Source organism: Marmota monax, unplaced genomic scaffold, assembly GCF_021218885.2.
Source record: "Marmota monax isolate L192 unplaced genomic scaffold, Marmota_monax_Labrador192_F-V1.1 WCK01_AAM20220418_F8-fsc00035, whole genome shotgun sequence".
Lineage (NCBI taxonomy): Eukaryota > Metazoa > Chordata > Mammalia > Rodentia > Sciuridae > Marmota > Marmota monax.
In genome coordinates this window covers 1,589,191-1,605,912 of record NW_026691961.1, presented here as the reverse complement: position 1 = coordinate 1,605,912, position 16,722 = coordinate 1,589,191, and the positions used below count along the sequence as shown (strand labels likewise).

The window sequence follows — 16,722 nt, the reverse complement described above, 5'->3', positions numbered from 1 at the left end:
GGGACCATTTGGTTTCCTGGATTCTGCTATCTCTGCTTTAACCTACTTCTGGCCTTCTAGTAGCTTTGGTTTTAGTTTGCTCTTACATTTTTTTCTAACTTTTTAAAGTGGAAGGATAGGTTATTGATTTGAAATAGTTTTAAGTGTAAGAGTTTACAATTAACTTGCCTCCATTGCATCCCACAGGCGATAGTATGTTGTACTTTGTTTTCATTTATCTCACAGAAATTTTTAAATTTCCCCTGTGATTTTTTTTCTTTCATTCATTGATTGCTTAAGATTCTGTTGTTTAATTTACAAATATTGTGAATTTTCCAGATGTCATCCTATTACTGATTCCTAATTTTGTTTCATTGTGGCCACAGGAGATTCTTACTATGTGTTCTTTCATTATTTTTTAATTTATAGAGACTTGCTTTGTGTCCTAAATAATGCTTTGTCCATGTGCACTTGAGAAAAAAATGTGTATATTGTTATTTTGGAGTGGAGTATTTTATATATGTCTATTAGATCAGGTGGTTTATACTTGCTATGGTTTGAATGTGGTTGGTCTTCTCCTGAACAAATGTGAAATTTCATTGCCATTATGACAGTGTTTGGAGGTGGGCTGTTAAGAGATGATTAGGTTGTTAGGAGGATTAATGCCTTTCTCCAGGGAATGGATTAATCCTTACTAGAGTAGGATAGTTGTCACAGAGCAGGTTGTTATAAAGTCCTTTGTTCCTTTCTTCATTATACATGCCTGCTTGCTCTTTTGGTTTTCTATCATGTTATAATGTGGCATGAGGCTCTTGTAGGATCAAGCCACTTATCTTGGACTTCTAACTTCTAGAACCTGAGTTAAATAAATTTCTTTTCTTTATAGATTACCCGTCTTGGGTGTTCTATTACATACAACAGAAATATTAATACAACAGAAATACTAATAACAGAAATACTTTCTTTGTTGATCTACTTATTATTGAAAATGGGCTAATGATACTATAATTTTTACACTGTTTCTCCCTTATTTCTGTCAATTTTTGCTTCATAAATTTTGGGGGCTCTGTTGTTAGGAACATGTATGTTTATAATTATTATGTCTTCCTGATGTATTGGCCTTTTGTCAGTATATAATGTCCTTTGTGTCTTTTAACAATTTTTACCTTAAAGTCTGTTTTTTTCTGATATTGATATAGATATGATCCATTTTGGTTACTATTTTCATGGAATGTTTATTTTCTGTCCTTTAACTTTCAGTTTATTTCTGTCTTTGGGCATATATTTATTGAGTCTTTTATAGATAGGATATAATTGGATCCATTCTCTTAATCTCTACCCTTTAATTAGAATTACTGATGGGAAACCACTTCCACATTTGCACTTTTTAAAAAATGTCTTATAATGTTTTTGTTACTCAGTTTCTTTTCTGTAAGATAGATATTTTCTAATTTACCATTTCCTTTTTTATGCAGTATATTTATAGTGATATTTTTAGTAGATTCCCTGTGAAGTACAACTAACATCTTAATTTATAACATTCTAGTTTGAGTTAATTCAACTTGATTTCTATAGTATACAAAAATATTGCCACCTATCTATCTCTTTTCCACCTCTATTATTATTTTCACAAATTATCTTTACACATTGTTTGCTAAATCAGCATGGATTTTTATGTTTTTATGCAATTGTTTTTAAAATAATAGGAAAATGGATTATAGAATATTAATACTGACGTTTATATTTACACATGTAAACTTTGCCAATGTTATTTCTTCTTGTGTATTTGGTTTACTATCTAGTGTTTTTCTTTGCAATTATCCATTGTGATTTTGTATAGCTTTTTAGTTGTTATACTAGGGATTATAAAATATAATCTTGTTGTGGTCTATTTAGAATAAATATTTTATCATTTAAATTACAGTATAGAGATTTTATCAACATATAGGTTTTCTTACTCTTCCCTGTTTATATTGTAGCTTATTCATATACTACATCTTTATTCTTTGAAAGCTTCATCAGGGTGTATTAACTGTATTATTTTCAACTATCAAAATACTCCAGAGTATACTCAGGAAGAGAAGAAAAGAAAACCATTTTGCTTTATTTATCCAGATGTTTAACACTTCTGTTGCTCTTTCTTCATCCCCAATGTTCCAAGTCCTTTTAGTATCATTTCCCTTTCTCTGAAGAACTTCCTTAATTAATTCTTTCAGATCAGACCTACTGGCTGGGATGTGATGGGTATTAGTTTCCCATCATCTGTGATTATCTTCATTTCAAACCTGAGTTTCTGAAGGATTTCTTTGTTGAATATCCGATTCTGGGTTAACAAATTTTTTCTGGCATTTAAAAAAATGTTTATCATTTTCTTCTGACCTCTGTGGTTTCTGATGGCAATTTTCCCATTTTAAAAAATATTTGTTTTCTTAAAGGTAATGCTTTGTTTTCTTCTGACTTCTCTCTTTTCTTTCTTCCCTAGAGTTTTTGTCTTTAGTTTTTATTAGTTTATGATATGTCTAGACATTTATTTCTTTGCATTTAGCTTTATGTAGGGTTTGCTTAACTTCTTGTGTCTTTTGGTGCATTTGAGAAGGTTTAAGCCATTATTTATTCAAATTTTTATTAGTATCAGACTTTTTCCCCTCTTCTTGGATTCTAATGAGTTGAAAATTAGAATTTTTATTAATAACTCGCTTATTTTTCCCCTTCTCTCTCCCAGTGTATTTATATTTTATAATTTATATTAGATCTACATTCTAGTTGATGGATTATTTTCTCTTGTCATCTTCATTCTACTATTGAGTCAACCCAATGAATTAAAAATTAGTTTTAAAATTTTCATTTGAATTATCTTTACATTTTGTCTTTCTTCAATAATCCTTTCTACTTAAATTTTATTTTAGTACTATATGTGATTGTTCTCTTGAGCATTTTAATAGTAGATGCTTTAAGGCACTTTTCTATATAATTCCAACATCTATGCCATGACATCATTGGCATCTATTAATTGTCTTTTTATTCCAACCCCTCTGCCCTATCTAGAGTTCCTCTATTCCTCCTATGCTCCCTATCCCTATCCTACTATGAATCAACCTCCTTATATCAAAGAAAACATTCAGCATTTGGTTTTTTGGGATTGGCTAACTTTACTTAGCATTATCTTCTCCAACACCATCCATTTACCTGCACATGCCATGATTTTATTCTCTTTTATTGCTAAGTAATAATCGATTGTGTATATATGCCACATTTTTTTTATCCATTCATCTATTGAAGGGCATCTAGGTTGGCTCCACAGTTTAGCTATTGTGAATTGTGCTGCTATCAACATTGATGTGACTGTGTCCCTGTAGTATGCTGTTTTTAAGTCCTTTGGGTATAGACCAAGGAGAAGGGCAGCTGGGTCAAATAGTGGTTCCATTCCCAACTTTCCTATAGAGCACCTTTTAAAAAAATAAATGGAGGGGCTGGGGTTGTGGCTCAGTGGTAGAACACTTTGAGGCACTGAGTTTGATTCTCAGCACAACATATAAATAAATGAATAAAATAAAGGCCCATCAACATCTAAAAAGTTTTAAAAATAAAAATAAAAACATAAATGGAAAGCTAGTACAGTAGAGGGAGTGAGATGTGGGGTGAAGCAGGGAGGGAAAGTGGAAATAGTAGGGATTGAAATGGAGCAAATTATATTCCATGCAAGTATGAATATGTCAAAATGAATTCTACTACTGTATATAACTATATGTACTAATAAAACATTTTGAAAAAGAGGTGAATAGGAAGAAACTCTTACAGGCTACAAAATGGATGGACTTTCAAGTCATTTTATACCAAGGGAAATAAGCCACTCACCAAAGGACAAATGCTATGTAATTCCATTTGTATGCTACCTCCTCAAATTCAGAGAGAGAAATTAGAAAGGGGATTTCCAGGAACTAAGGGGAAGGAAGAATGGCTATCTATTGTTCAGTGGGTTTATCATTTTTGTTTAGGAACATGAAAAAGTTAGAAATGGTGATAGTAGTTATATAAAAGTCCAAATGCAATTGAGGCCACTAAACTGTACACTTAAAAATGTGATAAGGAGCCTGGGGTTGTGGCTCAGCGATAGTGCACTCAACTAGGGGTGTGCAAGGCGCTGAGTTTGATCCACAGCACCATATAAAAATAAGCAAATAAAAATAAAGATATAAAAAATACATAAATAAATAAAGGTATTCTGTGTTTAAAAAAATGGTGATAAGGCAAATTTTAGGTATATATTTTATCACAATTACAAAAAAAGTTGTGCATAGCCCTTCAGCTGTCCCCTCCATAGGAGCAAATAGAAGGACTTTATGAGGTAAGTGCTATAATTTTCTGACTTACAGACGATAATCAGTGATAGGTTAATTATTTTGTTGCTCAAAATTATATAGCTTGTTAAAGAGTTAGGATTTGAACTCAGTAGTCCTAAGTTCAGATCCTGAGTTATTAATTACTATGCCACACACAAAGAAAGATCATGCCTGTTTTGAATTGACCTAATGTTTAGCACAGAACATTGCACAGAGTAGGCATTAAATAAATAGTGGGTATGCAGTGTTGTGATTTGTGAAACTTTCAGAACCTGTCCAAATAATAATTGATATTCTACATCTGTGTTTTACATATTTATGAAAATGGAGCTAGAACTTTTGCTCTTTGTATCTTTATTGTATATTTTATACATATTAGAAGACTATTGGATGTGAATTTAATTAGGATATAAAAATATATAAGGAGAAAATATGTATTTAAAATTTTCATGTAGTTATTTTTCAAGATTGACAAAATAAAACTAGAAAATGAAGTAATTCTTTATTTGATGAAATTTAATATTTTGGCAGGTAACCTTAATTATTTTAGAGTTTTACTTCTTAAGAATTGAGCTTCCATTCTTTGTGAAAAAATGGATTCACTATGGCTCAGGCAGTTTTCAGTCCTCCTCTGGAAAAATTTCCACTTAAAGGTAAGTGGAAGTCTCTGTGAAAAATGTATGTAAAGGTTAGTGAAGACAAATGGGAAATTTCTTAATAGTTCCTTTGTTTCATTTTTTTTCTTATGCTCCAAGGCTTGGGGTAGCCCTTCTAAATCTGAAGAATACCCATAGGGTGAATCAATAGAATGAGTAATAAAATGTAGAAAAGACAATCCAGGAAACCATTCTTATTATAGAAGGAAGCAGGATAATTTAGGTTTGTAAACCCTAGAGTGAAACACACACACATGCCAATTAACATAGTTTTTTTGTTTCTCTTACAGATGCGGGAGATGAGTGGTTTGATTTTGGAAATGCTCTTGGTATTTCTGTTCTTTTTATGGACTTTGACTGTTCGAAATTATAGTGAAAAGAAGCTTTATAATTCTTCCACTTTTGATTCCCTTCCCCTGACGCTTCCTTCTTTTCTTGAAATACCTAACTTGACATTTGAATTGGTTTATGTGCCTTCTGAAAGTGATGTAGCAAAACGTATTACTGAGATGGTGAAAGAGGATTTAAACTTCGATTTTAAAGGTTAGAAATTTGTAATGCCTGCAAGGTTTTCTGCAGGATGTATTGTCAAATTCCATTGACTTTCATTATTTATGCCTAAATATAACAATGTGGGTTTTGTCAAATAATATTGAATGTATTCTTAATGTAATCATTATCAAAACATAATATTTAAGCTTAGATGTCTGAGTTACTTTCTTGTTCTATAATTCTAAATATTGTTTGTCAGTAATTATTCTTCTTAATCTTGGGTAAACATTGGATCTTTGGATTTGGTGTCATGGGCACACAAAGTCTTACACAAAGTCTTAATATCAGGTACATTTTCCTGGGTACGGAAACTTTTCTCAAGGTCATGACTTTTCAACATTTCATTAAAATATTACTTAAGCATGATACATAATACATTTGAAAAAATTGAAACAATATTAAATTATATAAAAAGAAATGCTTATCTCCTTACCCTTCACCTTCTCTTCACATCCAATTTCTCTTCTGCAGTTAAAAATACTGTCAGAATTTGTTCAACCTCCCTCAAGTCTTGTCATATGCTTTCCATGAGTGTTTGTATTTACTGTTATACACATTTAAAATTATGATTATATTCAGAATAGCAATAGCAAGACAGTAGAATAGAAGGTCCTCTGCTTGTATCTATGCATGGCAATAATTTTGCAGCCATCCATGGGGAAAAGTGCCTTTGTGGGAGCTTTAGGATCCAAGTAGTATATTGTGAAATCCCAGTGGAGCCCAAGACCTGGGAGAGCTATTTTGAATGAACAATGCCTAGGTGGCAGACTTGACAACCATGTCTCTGCCTTCAAATCTGGGCATGACCTTTACTATATCCTAATTTATCTTGATCTTGCTCTCAGAAGCATCCACCCAGAGACTTGGAATGAACAGTGCTCACTTATACCTCCAGTGATAGACCTGCTGACCTTAGTTCTGGCTGTGGACCAGAAATGGCTGTGAGACTTAGCTCAGCCCCTCTCAGCAGTGACCAGAGATCAGCTTTCTGGCAACATAGGAACTTGGTGAGAAAACATTTTGAGTTCCTAGGGCAGGCTTGACAATCTTGGTACTAGTTGTGGATGCCTAAATACATCTAAGACTTGGGTATAACCCCTCTCTACAGTGAGATCAGTCCTGCAAGTGGCACAGGGACCCCAAGGGAGGGGTGCCTTATGTAGGCTTGCTGATAATGGTCCTACTTGTGGACTCTGAAACAGCCTCAAGACTTTGTTCCAGCCCATCACAGCTGCACACCGAGAGTAGTCTTGCTCACCTATAGACTCAGGGAAAGATACAGCAGATCTGCCAACAATGATCTAACAGCAGACTCTGAAGTAGCTGCTAGACTCAGATGTAGTCCATCTCAACAGCAGGCTGAGATCAGTCTTGCTGGTGGCAAAGGGACACACAGAGGGATACATGGCCATCTGTGTTCCCTGGAAAGACCTAACCTCAGTTCTGGCTTTGGAACCTGAAGCAGCTCCGCAACATGTTTCCACTCATCTTAATACAGACCAAGGAAGTATCGCTGAGTCCTCCTGGGACCTGGAGGAAGCCACACCCATCTGTGTACCTCAAAACAGGCCCATTATCTATACCCTGAAGCAGACCCTAATCCTAGTACCAGATTTACATACCAAAAAAGATAGTCCATACCTGTTAGAGCTCCTGGTAAAAGACTTTCCAGCTGTGGACTTCACTTCATATCCAGAAATAGCCCCATGCTTAGATCCAACCCCAATCCCCATGATCCTGGAGGCAGTCCCATCAATCTGGGAACTTAACAGAAGGAGGACATAACCTGATGGGACTAATCAGTAAAGCCTGAAAGAGGTACTTGCTTATTCAAAAGTACAGACACTCATGCAAGACTGCATGGATAATGAAGAATGAAGAAGATAGCACTGCTGAAGGAAACTAATGAAGCAACTGACCCAAATAAATGGAAATCTACAAATTGCCTTAGAAGACTCAAAATATCCACCTCACAGAAGCTCAGGAAGATGCAAAATAACACAGATAGACAACTAAATAAAATTACAAAAGCAATGCAGGAACAAAATGAAAAGCTTAATAAAGAAATAGAAACCATAAAGAAAAACCTAACAAAACATTTTGAGTTGAAGAAAACAATGACATATCTGAAAAATTCAGTAGCTTCAATAGCAGACTCAAGCATGCAAAAAAGAATCGGTGAACTTGAAGACATAAATTTTACTTAGCCAATTAGAGGAGCAAAAAGAAAAAAGATGAAAAAGAGTAAAGAAAGCATAAGGGTCCTATAGGACACAAATGATTGTATGAATATATAAATTATATACCATGAGGAAGAGAAGTGGGGACATACTGTCTGAAAACTTTCAGAATCTTGGGAGAGATATAGACATCTATATTCTTAAAGCTCAAAGGTCAACTCAAAGAAGAATACTTTGAGGCACAATATGATCAATTGTCAAAGTCAAAGACAGAATCTTAAAAGCAGCCAAGAATAAGAGACTCGACACATGTAAGGGAACTTCCATAAGACTATCAGCAGACTTGTGAGAAGAAACTTTGCAAGCCAAGATATGCAAAGTGTTGAGACAACAAAAACTAACAATAATCTCCCAACAAAGTTTCCTTCCCAAATAATTAGGTACTAAATCACCTAGCTCTGAGAGCTAATGGAACCTGATATTTTTAAGTGCCCAATGACCAGAGAGAACAAAGAAACAATTTTAAATGGGTACTTGAACAATTTCCAGACTAATACTCTCGGCTCAGCATAGAGCAACTAACCCCAAATTCCTAGCTTCCAGTGTTTTTTTCTGGAAGGAGTTTGTATCCTTTTCAATTGCTGCCCATGGGTTTGCCTTCTTACTAGCCTAAATCTGGGAGCTGATGGGGCAGGAAATTAGTAATCCTCTGAAAGCCTGAACAACCACGAGGGCACTCTCTATACCTTCTCCTCATAATTCATTCCAGTAAAAAAACAAAACAAAACAAAACAAAAAAACCAAGTCTCTAGCTTCACCATGAAGAAATTTGTCCCAATTTGGGCACCATAACTATTATGGCTCCTCCTAGAGGGACTGCCTCATAAATCACCTGTCTCTAGGAGTGAGTCCCTCAGGACCATGGAACATAAAGAGATTATGAGTGTGTGAATAATTCCTAATTGCTGTCTGCCTTGTTCAATGCAGAGCAAGCCCAAAGGCAAAAATGTCCAACTCTCAGTTTCTTTCTGGAAGAAGTTCAAAATCACCCCTAACATCCTGTATTTCCCAGCTGCTGTGTATGGTAGGTTGGGCTTCTAATTGCTCTGTATCTGATAAATGATGGGGTAGGCAAGTAATAGTACTAAAGGAGCCCAAAAAGGAAGGAGACCATTTCCTACTGGCTTGGTTCAACGTAAAAATCAAGGGCCAAGGTCTAAATGTTTGTGTCACTAAAAAATTCATATATTTAAATTCTAATCCCAAGGTTAATAGATGAGGTTTGGGAGGAGGAGATAGTATCATGAGGGCCTTTATAAATAAGAAAAGTGTCTTAATTAGAGATCTGGTTTGCCCCTTCTATTATTTGAGGATACAGGAAGAAGGTACTGTGAATTAGGAAATAGGCTCTGAATCACCTTGATCTTGGACTTCTCTTTCCTCAAGAACTGTAAAAAATAAGTTTATACTCTTTAGAAGCTATTTAGTATTTTATTTTATTGATGTGATTATGTCTTGATATGATTATGACCACCGTGTGACAAAACTAGAAATCAGTATCCATGGGCTGGAATGTAACCCAGTGGAAAATGTTTGCCTGGCATGTGCTAGGCCCTGGGTTCAATCCCTAGCACTACATGGGGGGAAAAAGGAATCAATAACAGCAAGAAAATGGGAAAATTCACAAATACATGGAAATTAAATTCTTGAACAACAACTGGGTCAATGAGAAAATCAAACGGGCATATAAATATGAATAAAAATGAAAATATCACTAAAACCTATGTCATGCAGCAAAAGCAATACTGGGAAGAAAAGTTATAGTAATAAAATGCCTAAATAAAGAAAGATCTCAAATAATCTAACTTTACACTTCAAGAAACAATAAAGAAGAAATATACACTGGAGAAGATAGTCTTTTAAATAAATGGTGCTGGGAAAACTGGATATTCATACCAGAAGAATGAATAAAACTAGATCCCTATATCTCACCCTGCATAAAAGTCAGCTCAAAGTGGATCAAAGATCTGGAAATTAAACTCTTCATCTGCTAGAAGAAAACATAGATCCAACACTCCAACATATAGAAGCACACATTGGCTTCTTTATTAAGACTACTAAAGGAGGATCCAAGATGGAAGAATAGAGGAGGTCCTGTTTCTGACTGCTCTGTGGCATGAAACCAAGAAAGCAGACAGGCAGCTTCTCTACAAGGTCTCACCTAGATGGAACCCAATATCTCAGTGTGAGAAGACCCCTATACAGTGGATTTTCACAGGAATCACCAGCACTGCAACCACCCACACAGAAATCAGAGCCTCTGCATTCAAATTTAGACTCCAGACTCCGACCCAAAGACTGCAGTTCTAGCTCATGCATGGCTCACAGGCAGCTTAGCAGAATCACTTATCAGCGCCTCTGCAGAACTTCAGACTGTGATCCACTCCCACACAGGTAATTCAGCTGCTACCTATCCATAGCACAAGGCCATTGCCCAGCTCCCCCCACCTCACCAGACATCCCGGCACTGGAAGCAGACTGACTCCATCTTGGAAAACCTTTCTTGCCATTTTTTGGTGGGCGTGGCTATCAGATTGGATCTCCATTTGAGTAGGTACCTGGTTTCCAATTCCCCCCACCCAGTGGCAATAACTTGGCACAGTGGCCACTCAACACAAAAACAGCTCTCAGTTGGACAGGAGTGCAGTGCGCCGCGCACTTGGTGTGAGCCTGGGGGTGAGAGGTCCCGCAGTTGAAATCTGGTAAGTAAGAGAGGGGAGGGAACTAAAGTTTGGAGCACAACAGAGAGACCAGGATCTGGGAAATCTCCAGGCAAGAGAGGCAGACAATACTGGGGGCTCAAGTCAGATGAGTGGTCACAAAAAAAGACCCATGAGGTGCAGTTTCCCTGCTGAGACTGGTGGGTGGCACTCCCTGTTTCCAGACACTCCACACCAGATCCAGTCTTCTCACTCTGGTTACCTACACCATCCTGAGGGCAGAGGCACCAGCTTAAAAAAGACAATCCCATCTACTGGATGAGAAGAGAAGCAGGAAAGAAAGGGGTCTCTAAGAGTATTTTTTTCCTTCTTCTTTCTCTTTTACCCCTCTATCCTCTGGCCCTCACATTCCCAACATATGTGAAACCAAGAACTTTGCATGAAATAGGACTTTGAGGACTGAGTCACCTGAATAATATAATACAGAGGACTTGCATAAGCCCCTTTTTTCTTTTTCTTCTCTTTTTTCTTTCTTTCCATTTTTTTATCTTTCTTATTTCACCTTCAAATTTTATTATTTTTACATCCTGTATTTTTCTAAATACATATGTGTGTTTGTTTTATGTACTCTATTGGTTTCCCATGTATTTGTCTACCCTAATTACTTCCTATTCCCCTGCTACTAACCTTCTTCATTAGATTTCTCCTTCAGAATTCCTAAGATATATTAACTCTATACCCTCACATCTTTCCCCCTTAGCATATCATCCTATGCCTGGCCCCAATTCATTGTTTACTGCCAGAAACTGTAAACCTTTTTATGAAACTGCTGATTATATTTTAAATAATAATTGAATCCAACATTTTTATGGACATTGAGGCTAAACTGTAAATGTCTTAATAACAACAATTTGTTCATAAGTGGTGTATTGTTGATATTGGGATCTGTTAACATTGTCCTTCCCCACAAAGGAGAGATCTTGGAACCCTACAAGAGCACTACAAATCTATAGGATAAAAACAATAACACTGTAGATCCACAGAGCTGGAAAGGAAAACACATGAGCAACATGAAAATATAAGGGAAGGAAGTACCACAAACAAATCAAGACAACACATCATTAGAAGTATTGGCAGCAGAAAAAAGACAGAAGATTTCAGGATATTCATGGTTAAGATGTTCTGGGATCTCAAGGGAGACATAAAGAGAACAAATATAGGCAATGAAAGATCACTTTGACAGTGAGCTACATAAGCAAATCCAAGAAGCAAAAGATCAACTCAACAGGGAAATAGATTCTTAAAAAAGAAAAGAGAAAAAAAAAACAGAAATCCTTGAAATGAAAGAAATAATAAACCAAATTAAAAACTCAAATGAAAGCATCACCAACAGAGTAGACCACTTAGAAGAAAGGATATCAGACAACGAAGATAAACTATATCATCTTGAAAAGAACATAGACTGTACAGCAAAAATGATAAGAAACCATGAGCAAAACATTCAAGAAATATGGGATAGCATAAAAAGACCAAATCTAAGAGTTATTGGGATAGAGGAAGGCATAGAGTTCCAAACCAAAGGAATGAACAATTTATTCAATGAAATAATATCAGAAAACTTTCCAAACATGAAGAATGAGTTGGAAGCCTACAGGATGCCAAATGTACAAAATCACAACAGATCTACACCAAGGCACATTATAATGAAAATGCCCAACATACAGAATAAGGAGATAATTTTAAAAGCCACAAGAGAAAGGAATCAGATTACATATAGGGGAAAAACAACTAGGATAATGGCAGATTTTTCAGTACAGACCCTGAAATCTAGAAGATCCTGGAACAACATAAATCAAGTTCTGAAAGTTAATGGGTGCCAACCAAGAATCTTGTATCCAGAAAAATTAAGCTTTAGATTTGAAGATGAAATAAAAACCTTCCGCTATAAACAAAAGTTAAAAGAATTTGCAGCTAGAAAACTGGCACTTCAAATCATCCTTGGCCAAACGTTACACGAAGAGGAAATGAAAAATAAAAATGAAAATCAACAGTGGGAGGTAGTAAAGGAAAAACTAATCAAAGAGGAAAACCAAGTCAAGTAACAAAAATAAACAAATATGGAAATACAGACCATGTTTCAATAGTTACCCTAAATGTTAATGGCTTAAACTCGCCAATCAAAAGACATAGGCTAGGCAGATTGGATTAAAAAGATCCAACAATATGCTGCCTACAGGAGACTCATCTGATAGGAAAAGACATACACACAATGAAGGTGAAAGATTGGGAAAAATCATACCACTCACATGGACTCCGGAAGCAAGCAGGGGTTTCTATCCTCATATCAAATAAAGTAGACTTCAAGCCAAAGTTAATCAAAAAGGATAAAGATGGACATTACATACTGCTCAAGGGAGCCATACACCAACAAGACACAACGATCATAAATATATATGCCCCAAACAATGGTGCAGCTATGTTCATCAAACAAACTCATCTCAAGCTCAAGAGTCAAATTGACCACAACACAATAATCTTGGATGACTTTAACACACCTCTCTCACCACTGGATAGATCTTCCAAACAAAATTGAATAAAGAAATTATAGAACTCAATAACACAATAACTTAAGACTTAACTGACGATTATAGAATATTTCAACCTGCATCAAGCAGATACACTTTCTTCTCAGCAGCACATGGATTCTTCTCTAAAATAGACCATATACTATGCCACAAAGAAACTCTTAGCAAATTCAAAAAAGTAGAGATACTACCATGCATTTTATCAGATCATAATGGATTGGAATTGGAAATCAATGACAAAAGAAAAAAGAAAAAAATTTCCATCACCTGGAGACTAAACAATATGCTACTGAATGAACAATGGGTTACAGAAGACATCAAGGAGGAGATTTAAAAATTCTTAGAGGTAAATTAGAACATAGACACAGCATATCAAAATCTCTGGGACACTATGAAAGCAGTACAAAGAGGAAAATTCATTGCATGGCGTTCATTCCTTAAAAGAAGAAAAAGCCAACAAATAAATGACCTCATACTACATCTCAAAGCCCTATAAAAAGAAGAACAAATCATCAGCAAAAGCAGTAGAAGACAAGAAATCATTAAAATTAGAGCTGAAATTAAAACAATTGAAAAAATTGACAAAAGAAAAATTTGGTTCTTTGAAAAAATAAATAAAATTGACAGACCCTTAGCCACACTAATGAAGAGAAGGAGAGGGAGAACTCAAATTATCAGCATACATGGTGAAAAAGGTAATACCACAACAGACACTACAGAAATACAGAGGATAATTAAAAATTATTTTGAAATCTTACACTCCAATAAAATAGAAGACATTGAAGGCATCAACAAATTTCTTACGTCATATGATTTGCCCAGATTGAGTCAGGAAGACATACACAAATTAAACAGACCAATATAAAGTGAGGAAATAGAAGATGCCATCAAAAGCTTACCAACCAAGAAAAGCCCAGGACAAGATGGATATACAGCTGGGTTCTATAAGACCTTTAAAAAAGAACTAATACCAATACTCTTCATTTTATTTCAAGATATAGAAAAAGAGGCAGTAATTTCAAATTCATTCTATGAGGCCAATATCACCCTGATCCCAAAACCAGGCAAAGACACATCAAAGAAAGAAAACTTCAGACCAATATCTCTAATTAACATAGAGGCAAAAATTCTCAATAAAATTTTGGCAAATCGGATACAAAAACATATCAAAAAGATTGTGCAGCATGATCAAGTGGGATTCATCCCAGGGATGCAAGGCTGGTTCAACATACGGAAATCAATAAATGTAATTCATCACATCAATAGACTTAAAGATAAGAATCATATGATCATCTCAATAGACACAGAAAAATCATTGGACAAAATACAGCAAACTTTTATATCTGAACATTGTAAAGGCTATCTATGCTAAGCCTCAGGCCAACATCATTATAAATGGAGAAAAATTGAAGGCATTCCCTCTAAATCTAACAAGACAGCGATGCCCTCTTTCTCCACTTCTATTCAACATAGTTCTTGAAACACTGGCCAGAGCAATTAGAGGAAAGAAATTAAAGGGATATGTATAGGTAAAGAAGAACTTAAATTAGCACTATTTGCTGATGATATGATTCTATACCTAGAAGACTCAAAAAGCTACACCAGAAAATTTCTGAAACTAGTAAATGAATTCAGCAAAGTAGCAGGATATAAAATCAACACCCATAAATCAAAGGCATTTCTGTATATCAGTGATAAAGCCCCTGAGAAGGAAATGAGGAAAACTACCCCATTCACAATAACCTCAAAAAAAAAATAAATAAAAAGATCCTTGGGAATCAACTTAACAAAAGAGGTGAAAGATCTATACAATGAAAACTACAGAACCCTAAAGAAGGAAATCAAAAGAAGACCTTAGAAGATGGAAAGATTTACCTTGCTCTTGGATAGGCAGAATTAATATTATCAAATGACCATACCAAAAGCACTATATAGATTTAATGCATTCTGATCAAATCCCAATGGCATTCTTCATAGAAATAGAAAAGGCAATCATGAAATTTATCTGGAAAAATAAGAGACCCAGAATAGCTAAAGCAAGCCTTAGCAGGAAGAGTGAAGCAGGTGTCATTGCTATACAAGACCTTAAATATACTACAGAGCAATAGTAACAAAAACAAGATGGTATTGGCACGAAAAGAGACTGGTAGACCAATGGTACAGAATAGAGGACACAGAGACTAACCCACAAAATTACAATTATATTAGACAAAGTTGCCAAAAACATGCACTGGAGAAAAGATAGCCTCTTCAACAAATGGTGCTGGGAAAACTTGAAATCCATATGCAACAAAATGAAATTGAATTCCTATCTCTCACCATGCACAAAACTTAACTCAAAATGGATCAAGGACCTATGAATTAAACTAGAGATTCTGTGTCTAACAGAAGAAAAAGTAGGCCCTAATCTTCATGATGTGGGATTAGGTCCCAACTTCCTTAATAAGACTCCAATAGTGAAAGAATTAAATCCAAAAATGAATAAATGGGATGAAATTAAACTAAAATTTCTTTTCAGCAAAAGAAACAATCTGTGAGGTGAACAGAGAGCCTACATCCTGGGAGCAAATTTTTACCCCTCACATACCAGATAGAGCACTAATATCCAGGGTACATAAAGACCTCAAAAAGCTAAGCACTAAAAAAAATAACCCAGTCAACAAATAGGCCAAGGACCTGAACAGACACTTCTCAGAAGAGGACATACAATCAATCAACAAATATATGAAAAAATGTTCATCATGTCTAACAATCAGAGAAATGCAAATCAAAACTACTCTAAGATATCATCTCACCCCAGTCAGAATGGCAGCTATCATGAAGATAAACTACAATAAGTGTTGGCGAGGATGTGAGGGAAAAGGTACACTCATACATTGCTGGTGAGACTGCAAATTGGTACAGCCAAAATGGAAAGCAGTATGGAGATTCCTTGGAAATCTGGGAATAGAACCACAATTTGACCCAGCTATTCCTCTCCTTGGACTATCCCCAAAGGACTTAAGAACAGCATACTACAAAGACACAGCCACATCAATGTTTATAGCAGCACAATTCATAATAGCTAAATTGTGGAGCCAACCTAGATGCCCCCTAGTGGATGAATGGATAAAAAAAAAACATGGCATATTTCAGTCTGCATGCAGTGCCCATGGTGTGAAGGGTTCGTTCATGTGGGAAAATCCTCAGAGTGTTTAAATTAAATACACAGTCACCATTTTACCTTTAAAACAGCTCCAGGATGGCTCCTCAAACCCTCAGCATCAAGCTCCCCAGGGGGGCAGCGAGGTTTTACTGAAGAGGCTAGTGAGAGAGAGAGAGAGAGAGAGAGAGAGAGAGAGAGAGAGAGAGAGAGAGCATGCTAGGGAGAGGCTTTTATTGAGGAACAAAGAATTCTGGGGAAAATCCCATCTAATGAAGGTCAAGGGGGGCAGTGTTGCAAGGTCAGGTGCATTGATTGGATCTTTGGGGCAGTGGTGAGACATGCCTCCACACGGACAAGCTCTTGAACCCAAGAAGGGTGGGGAAAGCTCTGCCACATTAAAAGTGACTGAGCGCCTCATACCCAGCCAGGGAGGAAACTCAGTAACATGCAAGGATGGTCTCCCACATATTCCCTCTTTCTTTGAGAAACAGGTGATGATTTACTCTCTTGAGCCCCCGAATTCTTGTTTTGAAGACTCTTCATCCTATAATTACAACACAAATGA

At 35.8% G+C, this 16,722-nt stretch overlaps 1 protein-coding gene across 1 annotated transcript in view; it reads left to right on the top strand.

The window, feature by feature from the left end:
- The window catches only part of LOC124093513 (phospholipid-transporting ATPase ABCA3-like), a 134,432-nt gene that overhangs the window by 3,228 nt on the left and 114,482 nt on the right, over positions 1-16,722 (top strand). The window contains exons 2-3 of the mRNA XM_046445981.2: positions 4,851-4,972; positions 5,266-5,518. Coding sequence (XP_046301937.1) covers positions 4,913-4,972; positions 5,266-5,518 — 313 coding nt within the window. The 5' untranslated portion in view covers positions 4,851-4,912. The remainder of the gene's footprint in view (positions 1-4,850; positions 4,973-5,265; positions 5,519-16,722) is intronic.